The sequence below is a fragment of the Amblyraja radiata genome, chromosome 26, assembly GCF_010909765.2.
Source record: "Amblyraja radiata isolate CabotCenter1 chromosome 26, sAmbRad1.1.pri, whole genome shotgun sequence".
NCBI classification, from domain to species: domain Eukaryota; kingdom Metazoa; phylum Chordata; class Chondrichthyes; order Rajiformes; family Rajidae; genus Amblyraja; species Amblyraja radiata.
This window is the reverse complement of record NC_045981.1, coordinates 23,073,817-23,091,981: the sequence shown is the minus strand read 5'-3', so window position 1 is coordinate 23,091,981 and position 18,165 is coordinate 23,073,817. Positions and strand designations below refer to the sequence as shown.

Sequence of the window (18,165 nt, the reverse complement as noted above, 5' to 3'; positions counted from 1 at the left end):
CAGTAGCTACCCGCCAACCACCACCTCCACCGGTTGTGCCTGTGCCACGGGACACTGCGGCTGGCTGGCGGGCGGTCCAGCAGAAGGCGCTGAGGCGGCGGCCGGTTCCGCTGTCCGGTCCCGGCGGCCGCTCGCAGCCACCCGAGCTACTGAGTGAGTTGCTGGCATGATCCCCGACCCCTTCCTTCTCAACGCTCCTGCCCATCCCGCAACTTTACCCCTGGCAGCCCAGCCAAGTTTGCTGCTTTGCCGTGCTGACCGGGCCAGACTCCCCACACGCTGTGGAAGGAACTCTTCCCCCCCCCCCCCCCCCCCCCAGCAGCGTTGACCTTTTACAGCCACTGTACTGAGGGATAGCCAAGTCTATCTTTCTTGACTAACAATCTAACTTTTGGCCTCCAAGACGCAGGTAAATTTTCGGGCATTATGTTCGGGTAAAAAATAGCGTCTTCTCTTCCGGGAAATACGGTAGATCAAAACTGTGTAGCCTATCTTGATAGGACAATGCTCAAGTATGCTCAGCAATTAAGAAAAATCATGGTTGATCTGTTGTTTAGTCTCAACAGCATTTTCCTACCCAATCTATAACCCTTGATCCCCCTATTTTCCAAAATTTTCAACAATGAATGAGGCGATATCATCCACTGCTCTGCGGGATGAGGAATTCCGAAGAGTCACAACCGTGACAGAAGAAATTCTTGCGACTCTCAATGAAATGGACCAATTGATTTAGAAACATAGCACCTATTTTCTATGTTTCTAAATCAATCCCACAGAGCATCTGTCAATTCTATTTGATCTTTCTTCATTGAACCAACCTCCCCATCATAGGAAGTAATCTTTTGCTGGACCACCTCAAGGCAAGTATAACATTTCTTAAGTAAGGATAGCAAAACTGTACACTGCACTGTATGTTATGCTGCCTGACCTGCTGAGTTACTCCACCATTGTGTACCTTACTCATCATCTACAGTGTAGATTCTACACCACCTCTCGTAATCAAGACCAAGACTCAATTTGCTTTATGTGGAAACAGGCCTTTCTGCCCAACTTGCCCACACCGCCAACATGTTCCAGCTACATTAGTCCCACCTGTCTGCGTTTGGTCCATATCCCTTCAAACTTGTCCTATCCATGTACCTGTCTAACTGTTTCTCAAACATTGAGATAGTCCCAGCCTCAACTACCTCCTCTGGCAGCAAGTTCCATACACCTGTGTGAAAAAGTTACCCCTCAGATTCCTATTAGATCTTTTCCTTTCACCATGAACCTATGTCCTTGGGTCCTCGGTTCCCCTACTCGGGGCAAGAGATTCTGTGCATTTACCCAAACTATTCTCTCATGATCTTATACACCTCTACAAGATCACCCCTCATCTTCCTGCGCTCCATGGAATAAAGCCGACTCAACCTCTCCCTATAGCTCAGGATCTCTAGTCCTGGCAACATACTCGGAAATTGACTTTATTGATTTTATCTGTATCCTTTCATTCCTGTATACCCCAAATCAATCCGCGCACCAACTAGTATTCTCACACAATTACAATACAACTTTTTCAATCCTTCCAACCAACGGGAAACTCACATTTTGATTAACAATCAGTAGGGGAGCACCTCAAGGCTGTGTGCTCAGCCCCCTGCTCTATACTCAAGACTGGGTAGCCGGACATAATGCAAACTTCATCGTCAAGTTCGCCGACGACACCACCGTTGTGGGACAAATTAGATGGCGATGAGTCAGAGTATAGAAGTGAGATCGACCGATTGACCAAATGGTGCCAGCACAACAACCTGGCTCTCAATATCAGTAAAACCAAGGAACTGATTGTGGACTGGAAGAGGAAGGATGAGGACCCACAATCCAGTTTATATCAATGGGACGATGGTGGAGAGTCAAAAACTTCAAATTCCTGGGTGTACATATTTCCGAAGATCTTTCCTGGACCCAGCACACTGATGCAATTATAAGGAAAGCACATCAGCGCCTCTACTTCCTGAGAAGATTACGGAGATTCGGTATGTCAAAAAGGATTCAATTGAAATTCTACAGGTGCACAGTAGAGAGCATATTGACTGGTTGCATCATTGTCTGGTTCGGCAACTTGAACGTCCGGGAGCGGAAAAGACGGCAAAAAGTTGTGAACGCCAGCTCTGACCTCCCCACCATCGAAGGGATTTATCGGAGTCGCTGCCTCAAAAAGGCAGCCAACATCATCAGAGACCCTCACCATCCAGGCCTCACACTCATTTCACCACTGCCATCGGGAAGAAGGTACAGGAGTCTGAAAACCATAACGTACAGGTTCAGGACAGCTTCTTCCCTACAGCCATCAGGCTATTAAACACTACAACCTCATAATAGTCTATTGTCATAACTACAGCTCAATGTTTACATATTCTGTTGTGCTGCAGCAAGTAAGTATTTCATTGTTCTATCTGGGACATATGACCTGTTTCTTGACTTTTCCTCACTATATTCTCAATTTTGGTGCTACCAATAGCTTTCCACATTAATTTGTAGACTTTTTCTGTTCTACTTACAGTGAACTTTCCTATTAATACTGTAGATTAGTGGCACTACAACGTTCCATTGCCAGTCCGACCTTTCTTCCCTGTTCGGGACTAATTAGTGCTGCAAGACGGCATTGTTTTAAAAGGACACAAGGCCGTGGTTCCTGCTTCGCTGCATCACCGGTATTTTGACGCTGTCCATGCAGGACACCCAGGTGCTGAAGCCAATGTTTCACGGGCGAAAAGCAGTTTTACTGGCCTGCCATGGCCAAATACATCAACGAAAATGTGGCAGCATGTGCTGTGTGCAATAGCCTGGCGCCTCATCAACAAAAGCAACCACTTCTGCCACATCCTGTACCTGCGCTTCCATGGTCTACAGTGGTAGCTGATTTATTTGAATGGCACGGCAAGCAGTACCTGGTGCTCGTGGATTCGTATTCAGGATGGTTTGACATTGATTTTCTCAGCAGCCCCACTTCCAGCTGCGTGATTTCGAAATTATCTCGTAATTTTTCCATCCATGGATCTCCAGGCAAGCTGTTGGCTGACAATGGCAGCCAGTTCACCAGCCAACAATTCAGAGAGTTTGCCAGATGCTGGAATTTTCACCACATCACCAGCAGCCCTGAGTATCCACAGTCTAACGGGCTGTCAAAAGTGCAAAACAACTCATGGAGCACTCTCACAGGGCTATATCTGACGTATTCCTAGATTTGCTCAACTTACGCAACATTTCCCGTGACCCTGCCTTGGGTTCACCTGCTCAATGATTATTGTCAAGGCAGACCCGTACCCCGTTGCCCGTAGCAGAGCAAACGTTAATCCCACATGTCTTTCCTCCTGAGGAGGTTCAATCCAGGTTGCAACAGAAGCGTAATGTTCAAAATAAATGGTTCGACAAGACGAGTAGGCGTCTGCCACCATTGACCAAAGGACAGGTAGTCTGCTTACAGACTGACAAAGGCCATGACCATATTGGGGTGATTTCTGGTCCCGCTTCAGAGCCATGCTTCTACATTGTTAGAGCCGATGGCAGCACCTACCGATGAAACAGACATCTTCTGCCTGTGAAGGAGCCAATCCCTCCTCCTTATTGTTAAAGAAGGAACTGCAGATGCTGGAAGATCGAAGGTACACAAAAAAGATGGAGAAACTCAGCGGGTGCAGCAGCATCTATGGAACGAAAGAAATAGGTGACGTTTCGGGCCGAAGGGCTTTGAAGAAGGGTTTCGGCCCGAAACGTCACCTATTTCTTTCGCTCCATAGATGCTGCTGCACCCGCTGAGTTTCTCCAGCATTTTTGTGTACCCTCCTCCTTATTATCTGGATCGTACAAGTTCATTTCAATCTGCATCTAGTGACCCTCGCATGCTCTTGCCAGCATAACAATCCATGCCTGCGACAGTTCCTCTGTTTGTTCCATCTTCGCCTGTGCCACAGTCTCCTGTTCGACTCCAAAGGCGTTGGTCCACTCTCCCACGGCGGTGAAATCACCAGCTCCTTCCCCGGAGAAAAAGAATGGAGATGGCCTCTTGCAGGCAGGTCGTGAAGTACTATGTCTTCAACCTTTCTAGCTTTCTCTTTAAATCTCTCTATTCCTATCCAATTTCTCTCTGCATGGATGCCACCTAACCTGTTGAGTGTTTGAGATTTATAGCATGGGCAGTGTTATACTTTTTTATTACATTTTGAGAATGCTGGACATATTTCATCATAGATGTGCGAGTTACAAATCTTTAGAAACAGATTGGTTACCCTCAATAGAAAAAGAAATGAAATTAAAATAAAGAACATATTGACTCACCCATTAATTATTTCTTTAGACTCCCCACGAATGAAAACTTCACGTTCCGGGTTTACAATGCAGAGTGCATTCTTCTGACCAGTCTTCGGTTCCGCATCAATGACATCTGTGCATTGGTTCATATTGACAGTTCCTTGTGGCAGGGTGCTTGGCTGAAAGACAAGAGATCAGATTATAATTGACAGCTAAAAAAATACCAAATATGCACAATGCAATATCCTCTTGATATCAATATGACAATTTAATAGCCAACTAATCTCCAAAGGTGTCGGGCAGGTTTAAAATTCTATACAAAATGGCTACCCAAAGCAAAATCATAAAGTATTTGGTACAAAGCAGATCCAAGTAAATTTCCATTAAAAAATTTTAAATAAAAAGTTTAGCCTCAAAGGTGAGGATTTTATGAGAAGCTGGCGCTGCTCTACTTGAAACATTGGACGATCAGAGGAAATTTGATAAGGATGTAGGTATATTCCTTGTTTAAGAAGGAACTGCAGATGCTGGAAAATCGAAGGTACACAAAAATGCTGGAGAAACTCAACGGGTGCAGCAGCATCTATGGAGCGAAGGAAATAGGCAACGTTTCGGGCCGAAACGTTGCCTATTTCCTTCGCTCCATAGATGCTGCTGCACCCGTTGAGTTTCTCCAGCATTTTTATGTACCTTGGGTATATTCCTTTTGAGCTGTAAAAATTACGGTGTTTTGCATGCATTTTGTAGAGGTCTTGAAGAATTTAGCAAAAAGTAAGATAATATCAATAATTTATTTTAAAATGTATTACGAATCACTCAAAATATAGCTATGATTGCTGTGCACGTTTAAAAATGTAAAAAGCTGCTTAAATAACCATTTAGGAATTATTTGCTATTGAGATTTGAGATCTTGATCCCGGAGAGCGTATGGTCCAGTATCAGAATATAGCATGGAAGGAAGTATTAGCCATCAAGCCTGTGCCAGCTCATTTAACAGCAATTTGGATCGTTAAGATTCTCCAAATTTGATTTTGTAATTTCTTTAAAATTTTATTTTAAGGTTAGTATTTAATCCACATTCACCACCGCATTAGGGTGTGCATTCTGAACCCAAACACGTGCACATTTTTTTCCCTGATGTTGCTTCTGGCTATTTTGCAAATTATCTTAAATTAATGGCCTCTAAACTTAAATAGTTTGGATTTCATGGTTTGTTAAACTTGCAGCTGCTCATGTGTGCTTCATGGCAGTTGACAGTCTGATGCATTGAAATCTATTGAGGAGTGTAAAGCCTGCGAGGAATAGCATATTTTTTCATCCAGAAGGATCAAATAATCATTACTGCAGCATGTCCAAACTAGGAAATAAGGCAGGATAATTAATGCAAAAGCAAAGATGGGGGGAAAAAAACATTGAGAAAAATATTTTGATTTGATTTTTAAATCACCAATAATTAAAATCATTTTTGATGCCAAACTAAATGCTCGCCAAGACTTAATATAAAGCTCCTCAGACTTGAATAAATAAATTGTAATATTTTAGTGTATCTAGCAGAAAACACTGCAATTTCACACCAGTGTCAATGCCGAATCTTAGGGCAAGATACTGCTTCAGCATAGCTTGTTGACCAGTAGAATAATTCAGAAGAAACTTTGATTAACATACATGCTGGCAGCTTCTGCCTAACTTACTCAAATATGAGTATTGATATCTTTACATTACTCATAATGCAAAATCTGTGGTAGAGTTTTTCAGGTTTAAAAAAAAAAAATATTTCTTAGTGATCGTCAGATCACTTTCCTTCCTTACTTACAATAATAAGCCAAGCAAAAGGTGGAAAGGGTAAGGTATAAGATTAAAACCTATGGCAAACAGATCCCGCCAGGTTGAATCAGTTTGCACGTTTGATCACAGAATGAGAAACGTACAGCACAAACATGCCCTTGCAGCTCACCACTGATCCATGCTAACCACTGATCCCAATTGCCCACATTAGGCCTGCATCCCTCTACACCTTTTCTTGCGAAGTACCTGTCCCGTGTAATTGCATCTGTTTCCACCACCTTTGGCAATTCATTCTAGATAACCAATATCCTGTGAGCAAAACTTAACCCTCAGATCTTCTTTAAATTTATCTCTGTCACCTTGTCTGAGACCTCTAGTTCCAAATTTCCTTGTCCTACGAAATGGATTCTCACTGTCAATCTTATTTATGAACCTCAATTTCATAAACTTCCCCCCCACTGCTCCAACAACAATAATCCCAGTTTGCCTCATATCTCCTTATTACAGCCCTCCATTCCAGGCAATATCCTGCTGATTCTCTTCTGCATTCTTTCTAATGCTACCACATTCTTCTTGCAGCATGGTGACAAGATCATGTATCCTGACGCAGAGTTAATAATCCATTTAAACTATTGATATATCAGTTTGAATCACTCTAGAGGGAAGGGAAGCTCGTTATAACAATATCCAGAGATATTTTAAAATATCTACATATGTTAATGGCATAAAGAGGACTATCATTCATTGCTCATTCTCAGACTTCCTTGATAACATTGTACTGATCTTTTTCTAACCATTGAAGTCCATCTGTAGAAAGTATTACAGACTTTTAAGTGATTAAAGAAATGCAATGTATGTCTTGTGATAAAATGTCAAGTTAGAATGGTGCACAGTGCATTACTTTTGATGGTGAGTGGGGGAGATGCTGGGCTGGCATCTGGGCACAGAAGGTGATCATGATGCCAGAATTCAGTTCTCAGGCAACAAGAAACAAGGTCTGGGGAGTAAATACAAAGAACTTGCTGATATGGAAAATTAAGAATCATTGATGAAAAAGCAAATAACTGCCAAATCAAAACAGCGCAGCAAAATATTATTTGTACCAGTGTATATAACTACACAACAGAACAGGTCTCTTTTTTTAATGCAAGTTACATTGCAGTGAATACATCCACAAAAGGAGGTTAACATTTTATTTTCTAACATCTATATACCAGGTTGACCAGTACTTGTGGATGCTGATGCTTGCAAGGTCCAGAAACAGACCAACCAAGAAGTCACCCTATTTGTACCATCATGTATGGAGTAATTAAACTAGTTCAGAAAGGAAAATTGAGCTAATTTTGTATGAATAAACAAAAAAAATTAGAACCGCAGCAGTCTTTTGACTTTTCTGAAAGGTTATGATCAAGTTATGACGTCTGAAAACCTGAAATAAAATCAGAATAGGATGACTACCATACATTGCTCATTCGCAGTGTGGTGAAATCAGCAGAATTTGCAATGCGTCAAACTTGTCTTTTAAACTGAACATAAATCCAAATACTGAATAATTCTAAGGAAAACAAGTGCCAATTTTGTCATATTAAGTTACAGCAAGTGAGCCAGCATATTTTATGCACGTCAAAGGATTTTGTACTCAACTTTCATTCTCACATTAATTAGATTGGGATTTATCATAATAGCACAGCTGGATTCATGCTAAATTCAAATAGCAGCTGTTGAATTTTAACTAAGTTGAATAATGGGGACCAGGAAACTACTGCATTATCAAAGTAAATGCTTCTGGTTCATTAATCTCCTTCAGAGAAATCCTACTGTCCTTACCTAGTCTGGCCTGCATGCAACTCCAGACTGAGTGCAACATGGCCAACTGTAGCAAGCCTTATGAAATAGCGCAGCAAGTCATTCAGTTGTATTAATACTATAAAGTTAAAGGCACGCATATAAAACTGATATAGCCACACACTCAAAAACAGAAGCATTGCACTATGCCTTGATGACCTTGCTAAACATTTATTCACACCTTCCCCTTCCATATCTCTATGTCTCCCTCGTCCCTGACTTTCAGTCTGAAGTGTCTCGACCGAAACATCACCCTACGAAACATCATTTCTATCCAGAAATGCTGCCTGTCCCCGCTGAGTTACTCCAGCATTTTGTCTATCTTCAGTGTAAACCTGCATCTGCAGTTCATTCATACATATTAATTCTGCTTCTCTTTCCATCAGTGTTGTTTGACTACTGTGTCCAGCATTTTTTATTTATTTCTGGTATTAAGGTTGAAAACCTGCCCCTGAACAAGCTCAAACATTCCAGCGTGTCTGCAACATTCAACCTCATGCCCATCATAACTTTAGAGAAAATTCAAAAGCATCAGCTTCATAGCAATCCAATAATTTGCCACTTGCATCTTGATTTTCTAAATCACTTCCACCATACGAGACAGTTCAGCAATCTGATGAGGTACTTTCCACTTGTCTACATGAATGCATCTCCAATGTTCTGAAGCTTGATGCAATTCACAATGTGCGGTGAGAGCACCCTAAACGCACACCTGAAACTAATAAGGATACTTCAATTTAATAATAAACATATAACCACCTCTCCAAGTCACAGTACATCCTGACTTGGTAGTATGCCACTACTTCATTTCCCACTCTGTATTCAGATCTTGTTACTTTCCATTCAGTAATGCTCTGGGTGCATCTTTATCAGAGGAAGTTATTGTTAAACACCAGTACCTACTCATTTGGGAAAGTGATAAATTTGGACTTGCCAGCAAAGCCCATATTCATTGGGTCATGAGCACAGGGACAGGCCATTTGCCCCACGCCAATCGTGGTCTCTTTTGCCTGCACTAGGCCCATATCTCTCTAGGGCTTTCCCATCCAAGTATCTGCCTAAATACTTTTAAACGTTGTAATTGCATCAGTGTCTACCACTCCCTCCGGTAGAGTGCTTCAGATAACCACTACATTCTGTGCGGAAAATCTACCCTTCTCACCAAAGGTCACAAATTTTAGATCGTACTGGATCCAGGGAGAGCTTGTTTAGATCACATGGGATCTAGAGCTAAATAACTGACTTCATGGAAGGAAGTAGAGGGTGGCGGAGGAACATTGTGACTAGTTAGACATAAAATACTGGAGTAGCTCAGCGAGTGATGTTTCAGGTCGGACCCTTCTTCAGTTGATCTCGACTCGAAATGTCACCCATTCCTTCTATCCAGAGATGCCGCATGGCCCGCTGAGTTATTCCAGCATTTTATGCCTACATTCAGTGTAAACCAGCATCTGCAGCTCCTTCCTATACGTTGTGACTCATGGTGTGCCTCTGGGATCGGTTTTCGATCAAATTAAGTTTGAGGTTTATATCACCAATTTGCATGAGAATGTACAAGGCATGATTAGTAAGTTTTATATGACACTAGGTGGTGTACAGTGAAGATGGTCATCAAAAACTGCAGCAGCATATTTGATCAGTTGGGCAAGTGGGTGAGCAACGGCAATGGTGTTTAATACAGATAAGTGTGAGGTGTTGTATTTGGGAAGTCAAACCAAAGCAGGACTACAGTGAATGATCGGGCCCCGGGGAGAGTTGTTGAGCAGAGGCATCTTAGAGTACAGCTACATACAGTGCCCTCCATAATGTTTGTGACATAGACCCATCGTTTATTTATTTGCCTCTGTACTCCACAATTTGAGATTTGTAATTGAAAAATCACATGTGGTTAAAGTGCACATTGTCAGATTTTAATAAAGGCTATTTTTGTACATTTTGGTTTCACCTTGTAGAAATCACAGCAGTGTTTGTACATAATCCTCTCATTTCAGGGCACCATAATGTTTGGGACTCGGCAATGTCATGTAAATGAAAATAGTCATGTTTAGTATTTTGTTGCATTTCCTTTTCATGCAATGGCTGCTTGAAGACCGCGATTCATGGACATCACCAGTTGCTGGGTGTCTTCTCTGGTGACGCTCTGCCAGGCCTGTATTGCAGCCATCTTTAGCTTATGCTTGTTTTGAGGGCTGGTCCCCTTCAGTTTTCTCTTCAGCATATAAAAGGCATGCTCAATTGGGTTCAGATTGCGTGATTGACGTGGCCACTCAAGAATTGACTATTTTCTAGCTTTGAAAAAATTATGTTTGTTTGTTTGCAGTATGTTTGGGATCATTGTCGTGCTGTAGAATGAACCGCCAGCCAATGAGTTTTGAGATATTTGTTTGAACTTGAGCAGATAGGATGCGTCTATACACTTCAGAATTCATTATACTACTACCATCAGCAGTGAGCTACTACCATCAGCAGTACCTTCAGCAGCCAGACATGCCCAGGCCATAACACCCCCACCACGTTTCACAGATTTTGCTCTAATTTTGCCCACTAATCTCCTATGTGGGACCTTATCAAATGCTTTCTGAAAGTCCAGGACACTACATTAACTGGCTCTCCCTTGTCCATTTCCTAATTACATCCTCAACAAAATTCCAGAACATTAGTCAAGCATGATTTCCCCTTCGTAAATCCATGCTGACTCGGACCGATCCTGCTACTGCCATCCAAATGTGCCACTATTTCCTCTTGTATAATTGACTCCAGCATCTTCCCCACCACCGATGTCAGGCTAACTGGTCTATAATTCCCTGTTTTCTCTCTCCCGCCTTTGTTAAAAAGTGGGATAACATTAGCATTGGTGGGATAACATTGGTCAGCTGACAATTGTCCAAGGAGCGGGGGGGGGGGGGGGGGGGGGGGGGGGGGGGGGGGGGGGGTTCTTCTTGTAGCTGGTGATTTCTTGCAAGCACTTCCAAACTGAAGAAGAATCATTTGCTGAGAACTTGCTCCTCAACTTCGCAGAGTACCTTTCCTTGGCAGCTCTGATTCCTCTTCTCAGCTTGTACTTGGCCTGCCTGTAGAAGCCTGCATCCCCGTTCCTGTAGGCCTCATCTTTAGACTGGCGGAGCTGTCCGAGTTCTGCTGTAAACCAGGACTTGTCATTGTTGGACCAGATCCGGGTTCTAGTGGGAATGCAACTGTCCTCATTAAAGCTGACATATAATGTGCTTGTGGTTGCTTCCCTGAGTATACTGTAATAACACTATAACAGCTAAATAGTAACAGGCACAGTGCATTTAGAAAGTATTCAGACGCCTTTATTTTTTCCACATTGTTAAGTTACAGCCTTATTCTAAAATTGATTAAATTCATTTTTTAATCATCAATCTACACACAATACCCCATTATAAAAAAACGGAAACGGGTGTTTAGAAATTTTCGCAAAGTAATTAAAAATAAATAACTGAAATATCACATTTACATAAGTATTCAGACATCTTTACTTTGTTGAGGCACCTTTGGCAGCAATTACAGCCTCAAATCTTCTTGGGTATGACACTACAAGCTTGGCACACCTGTATTTGGGTAATTTCTCCCATTCTTCACTGCAGATTTAAGCTCTGTCAGGTTGGATGGGGAGCGTCAATGCACAGCTATTTTCAGGTCCTTCCAGAGATGTTCGATCAGGTTCAATCCGGGCTCTGGCTGGGCCACTCAAGGACATTCACAGACTTGTCACAAAGCCACTCCTGCGTTGTCTTGGCTGTGTTCTTAAGGTCAGTGTCCTGTTGGAAGGTGGACCTCTGCCCCAGTCTGAGGTCCAGAATGCTTTGGAGTAGGTTTTCATCAAGGATCTCACTGTACTTTGCTCCGTTCATCTTTCCCTCGATCCTGACTAGTCTGCCGCTGAAAAACATCCCCATAGCATGATGATGCTGCCACCACCATGCTTCACCATAGGTATGGTATTGGCCAGGTGATGAGCGGTGCCTGGTTTCCTCCAAACGTGATGCTTGGCATTCAGGCCAAAGAGTTCAATCTTGGTTTCATCAGACCAGAGAACCTTGTTTCGCAAGGTCTGAGAATCCTTTAGGTGCCTTTTGGCAAACTCCAAGCAGGCTGTCATGTGCCTTTTACTGAGGAGTGGCTTCCGTCTGGCCACTCTACTATAAAGGTCTGATTGGTGGAGTGCTGCAGATATAGTTGTCCTTCTGGAAGGTTTTCCCATCTCCACAAAGGAACTCCGGAGCTCTGTCAGAGTGACCATCGGATTCTTGGTCACTTCCCTGACCAAGGCCAGGTGGCCAGCTCAATGAAGAGTCCTGGTGGTTCCAAAGTTCTTCCATTTAAGAATGACGGTGACCACTATGCTGTTCGGGACCTTCAACGCTGCAGAAATTGTTTTATACCCTTTCCCAGATCTGTGTCTCGATGCAATCCTGTCTCGGACGTCTATGGACAATTCCTTCGTCTTCATGGCTTGGTTTTTGCTCTGACATGCAGTCAACTGTGGGACCTTATATAGACAGGTGTGTGCCTTTCCAAATCATGTACAATCAATTTAATTTACCACTGGTAGACTCCAATCAAATTGTAGAAACATCTCAAGGAAAATCAATGGAAACAGGATGCACCCAAGTTCAATTTTGAATGTCATAGCAAAGGGTCTGAATACTTATGTAAATGTGATATTTCAGTTATTTATTTTTCATTACTTTGCAATATTTTCTAAACACCTGTTTTCGCTTCTTCATTCTGGGGTATTGTGTGTAGATTGATCATTATAAAAAAATGAATTTAATCCATTTTAAAATTAGGCTGTAACGTAACAAAATGCGGAAAAAGTGAAGGGGTCTGAATACTTTCTGAATGCACTCTATATGGATAGGAAAGAATTAGAGGGATATGGACCTAACATTGGGAAACTCGTATTCCACTTGGGTAGCTTGATGTGAACATTGATTTTTTTTTCAATTTTAGGTAACGCAAACAACCATCTCTTCCCTGTGCCCCATCTGGATGAGCCCATTTCTCCCAGAATCCCAACCCCCTTTCCCCTTCTCCCACTTTCCCCTTCCACCTATATCCCTTCCTCTGGATTTACATTTCACACCTCACCTCCCCTTATATCACAACCTTTTGTCTTTTCATCTCTGGCCCTTATCCAACTATCTGACAATTAAGCCCCCTCATCTGTCTGGCTTACCTGGCCTTGTCAAGCTCTCACCCCTATTCCAGTTTTCTTCCCCAACTACAATCAATCTGAAGAAGGGTCACAACTGAAAACATTGCCTAGTTATATCCTCGAGATGCTGCCCGAATCACTCAGTTACTCCAACACTTTATCGACCAGTGCATTCAGTATAAGGCACAAAGACAAGCATATCAAACGCTTCTTCACCTGTGTCGCCACTTTCAAGTGGATATGGACTCAAACCCCAAGGTTTATCTGCACTTCAATGTTCCCACAGTTAGTCATTGTACTCAGTTACTAGAATTTGACTTCCCAAAGTGCATTATATCATATCTGGCTAGATTAAATTCCATCTGCCATAACTCCACCCATCCTTCTAGCTAATGTCTGCTGCATCCTGAGGCAATCTTCATTATCTATGACATCACCAATTTGTGCTATCTGCAAATTTACAAAACAACCATCTACATTCTCGCCCAAGTCATTATAATCCTATACCCAACTATCATTTATCATTCCATAAAAGGAGGATAAAAAATAGCTAGGTATTTAGAAATACTAGACTGAAGAAAATCAGTTGAATACTTAAGGTCTCAATTACAGACTATATGCTGTCTCCTCTCTAAGAAAGGGATTTCAAGGCAGGCATTTATCTGAAGACATTAGACAACAGCAGCACCCAGCTGGAAAAATGGAAAAAGTAACCTTCCTATAAAAGACAAATCTGCTTCTTAGTACGAGCCTATGTCGAATAACATAAAGCAAATAGGTCTTCTTCTTCTTCTTGCGTATGACGTGCACAGCCTAAAGTTGTAAGACAACTTGTTCTATTTGATCTTATTTGATTGTGCACGTCGGGTTGATTGGATTCGTCGAAACAGGGCCGACCACATGAAGGTTGCAATCTCCCACCCCAAGCAAATAGGTCTGAGGACAATGAAAGCAAAGGCCTTAATTAATCAAGGAACATGAAGTCCACTTCTAGTGTTGCAGCTAGAACATTAAAATGTAATGAAGCATATGAATTAAAAATAAATTATTGAAAATGAAACTATAGTTGTGTTACATTTACTCAAATCAAGTGGATTATGTTCCATTCTCCATAAAAGACCAATATATGTTGTTGGTCTATTACTTGTTGCTCTAACTTTCTGTGCTTCATGAACAAGCACACCAACATCTATTAGATTCTTAACATACAAAAGCAGAATGGTTACAGCACAGAAAGATGCCATTCAGCTGGTCACATCCACACTGCGTTACTATCAAAGCAAATCTCTGGTTCTATACACTGCCTGAATTTCCATACCTTTAGTTTTTTTCTACAGCTTATTTATCCAATTCCCTTTTGCAGATCTTCTTAGGAACTTGCTTCTAATACACCTGCTGACAACGCATTACAAACTCCAACTACTTATGACTTTTGATGTTCATTTTCCTCCTGTCACTCATTTCTCTCCCCATTCACATTATACCAGTGGCTATGGGTCCTCAACTCCCCCATCAAATGGGAACCACCTTATTATCCACTCTGACCAGATGCTCATCATTTTTATACACTGATCAAATCTCCCCCAGCATCTTTTGTTCTCGTCACTCAAAATCTACTCTGCAATTCATTTCAGGAACAATCCTCATTCTTTTCTGGACCCCTTCTAATGGTTTCATATCCTCCCTATAATGTGGTTATCAAAACTGAACACAATAATACATTAGATTAGTTTATTGGCATACACACCAGGGTGCAATGAAATTCCTTGTTCACATGAAGCTCAGTGTAATTTTGGGCACCATATCTGAGGACCCAAAGTGGGAGAGTCTAGGACTAGAAGTCATAGCCTCAGAATTAAAGGACATTCCTCTACGAAGGAAATGAGGAGGGATTTCTGTGGTCAGAGGGTGGTAAATATGTGGAATTCTTTGCCACAGATTTACCGGGGATCGCTGCTCGGCGCAGACCCGGTGGGCCGAAAGGCCCGTTTCCGCGCTGTATCTCTCAACTAAGCAATGGAGGCCAAGTCAATGGATATTTTTAAGGCAGATCCTTGATTAGTACAGGTGTCAGGGGATATGGGGAGATGGCAGGAGAATGGGGTTAGGAGGGAGATAGATCAGACATGATTGAAACGCGGAGTAGACTTGATGGGCCAAATGGCCTAATTTCACTTATAACCTTATGATAAACATAAGTATATGTACAGTAATTATAAACTACAAGAACATTTAATTGTCATATGTAGCAACAATAGAACAATGTTATTCTCACCTGCTACAGCTTTCTACAGGTCCAATAATGCAATAACCCACATCTATAATGCACCAAATGCAGTCCATAGAATACCATAGTTGTTGAGGTTAGTGTTGTGCATCATTCACAAGCCAGAGTTTTGTTGGGAAGAAGCTGTTCTTGAATCTAGTGTGGTCATAGTTTTCAGGCTCCTATACCCTCCTCCCATAAGTAGTAGTGAAATGAGAGAATGTGGCCAAGATGGTGTGAATCTTTGAAGTTGGCTGTCTTTTTGAGGCAGCGCCTCCTATAAATTCTCTCGATGGTGGGCAGATCAGTACCTATGATGGAACAGACAGTGTTTACCGCTCTCTGCAGTCTACTTCATTCCTGGACAGAGTTGCCGAACCAGGCCATGATACAACCAGTGTCCTCTTTGCCGTACACTGCAGAAGCTCAAGTAGAGGTGTTGATGATTTCTTCAATGGGCAGGGCCCACAACAGATCATCAGAGATATGCACACCCAGGAACTTCAAGATACTGACTCTCAAAGATCCTATAGCAGAGCAAGATGGCTTACTCTCACGCAAACGCATAGTACGGTCATGGGCAGATTCATGGGTGATTATAGGACCCATTTTAGCAACCAGCCTCCGCCATCTTGTTCCGCCATCTTGCTTCCGGCAAAAGATCGGATCTTGGCTTCCGCCTCCGCTCCCGTATCTTTGCTTTGGTCTTTGACTTGGGCGAGGAGAGGGGGTGGGCGGCCCAGGGCAGCGGGGAGAGGGGGTGTGCGGCCCGGGGCAGCGGGGTGTGCGCGGCCCGGGGAGAGGGGGTGCGCGGCCCGAGGCAGCGGGGAGGAGACATTGTAGTGTGGGGGGAGGCGAGGGAGTGCCGGGGGAGGGGGGGGGGGGGGGGTAGTTGAGGGGTGGGATAGGGCCTAGTGTGTGTTGGAAGGAACTGCTTTCCTGGCTTAAATTGAAGATAGACACAAAATGCTGGAGTATCGCAGCGTCTTTGGAGAGAAGGAATGGGTGACGTTTCAGAGTTTGAAGAAGGGTCTTGACCAAAAACATTACCCATTTCCTTCTCTCCAGGAATGCTGCCTGTCCCACTGAGTTACTCCAGCATTTTGTGTCCATCTTCCGGTTGGTTTTCCCTAGAGTGAAGGAGCCCGAGTATTCCGATAGACGTACATAAGATTATTAGAGGTATAGATGGGAAGGATGAGATTTTTTACCCCATGACAAGACTAGCAAAATAAGGAGGAACAGGAAGGGGTTTTTTTTTGTTTTTTTTAATATTTTATTTTATTAGAAGTAGTCATATGGCACCAAAGTGCCTAATATATATTTTCATAATACATTTTATGTACAACTTCTTTTTTTTTTTTTGTTACATTGAAAAAAGATTAGAATAAGAAAAAGAAGTTAGATAGCAAAGGATAGAAAGATGTGAAATATATAGTGTGTGAAGAAAGAAAACGAGTAAATGAAGAAAGTTGAGAGAGAAAATAGAGAAAATAAAATAAAATAAAAAAGAAAAGGAGATCATTATTTATAATCTTGACTAACCCTCGTCCAGTCCTGAAACAGTTATTTTTTACAATTGTGTTGCACCATATGATTCCAAAAAAAACGACGAATGGAGACCAACTCGTTATGAATTGGTCTGATTTATCCATTAGGAGGAATCGCATTTCCTCAAGATGAGCGGTGTCCAACATACTTGCAATCCACATTTTAAGCGTTGGTATTGATGTACCCTTCCAAAATTTAAGTATTAATTTTTTGCTATTATTAAACCATAGTTAAGGAATAGATTTTGAGATGTGTTCAATTTATTCCCATCTTCCATTACACCAAATATAATCATTTCAGTATTAGGTTCCATTCTTGTCTTGAATAATTTTGTAAATACTTCAAAAATATCATTCCAAAATCTATAAAGTTTTATGCAGGAAACTAAGGAGTGTGTTATAGTTGCCTTTTGGGCTAGACATTTATCACAAGTGGCAGATATATTTGGATAACATATGTTCAATCTTGTTTTTGAATAATATAATCTATGTACAATTTTAAATTGAATTAGATTATGTCTTACATTAATTGAACATTTGTGAATATATATCAGGTATTTTCCCATTTAACCTTTGTAATTTTTATCATTAGTTCCCGTTCCCACTCTTCTCTAAGTACCTCTGTCGATGGTAGGTCTATATTTAGAATACTATTATATAAATATGATATTAATTTTTGTGAGTCAGCTTCAATATTCATTGCTTCTTCCAATAAGTCAGGAGTTACTTTTTGATATCCTTGTATATATTTTTTCACGAAATCGCAAATCTGAAGATATTTAAACTATTGGTTGTTTTTCAATTTAAATTTTAATTGTAGTTGTTGGAATGATAGTAGGTTTCCCATTTCGTACATATCCCCGATCCTTCTAATTCCGAGACTTTCCCATTGGTTATATGTCTTATCAATAAGAGATGGTTTAAATAAAGGGTTATTCGCTATTGGCATTAACAGTGATAGATTTCTTAATTTTAAAGATAATTTTATTTGTTTCCAAATTCTTATTGTACCATATATAATTGGGTTCTTCTTATATATTGTGTTATTCAGTTTTTTTGGGGAGAAGAGGATCGTTCCTATATTACAAGGATGGCAATCCTCCTTCTCCATTTTTATCCATTCTGTCTGTTGGGTAGAACTATCCAACCAATAAATCATATTCTTAATATGCACTGCCCAGTAATAATACATAAAATTCGGAAGTGAAAGTCCCCCGACCTCTTTTGGTTTACATGTGTTTTTTTGT

General features: G+C 41.6%; 1 protein-coding gene across 2 annotated transcripts in view; it reads right to left on the bottom strand.

Annotated features, from left to right (window-relative positions):
• Positions 1 to 18,165, bottom strand: part of LOC116988057 (protein outspread-like) — a 298,795-nt gene that overhangs the window by 193,976 nt on the left and 86,654 nt on the right. For both annotated transcript variants that reach the window (XM_033044495.1, XM_033044494.1), the window contains exon 4: positions 4,318 to 4,469. In XM_033044495.1, coding sequence (XP_032900386.1) covers positions 4,318 to 4,469 — 152 coding nt within the window. The remainder of the gene's footprint in view (positions 1 to 4,317; positions 4,470 to 18,165) is intronic.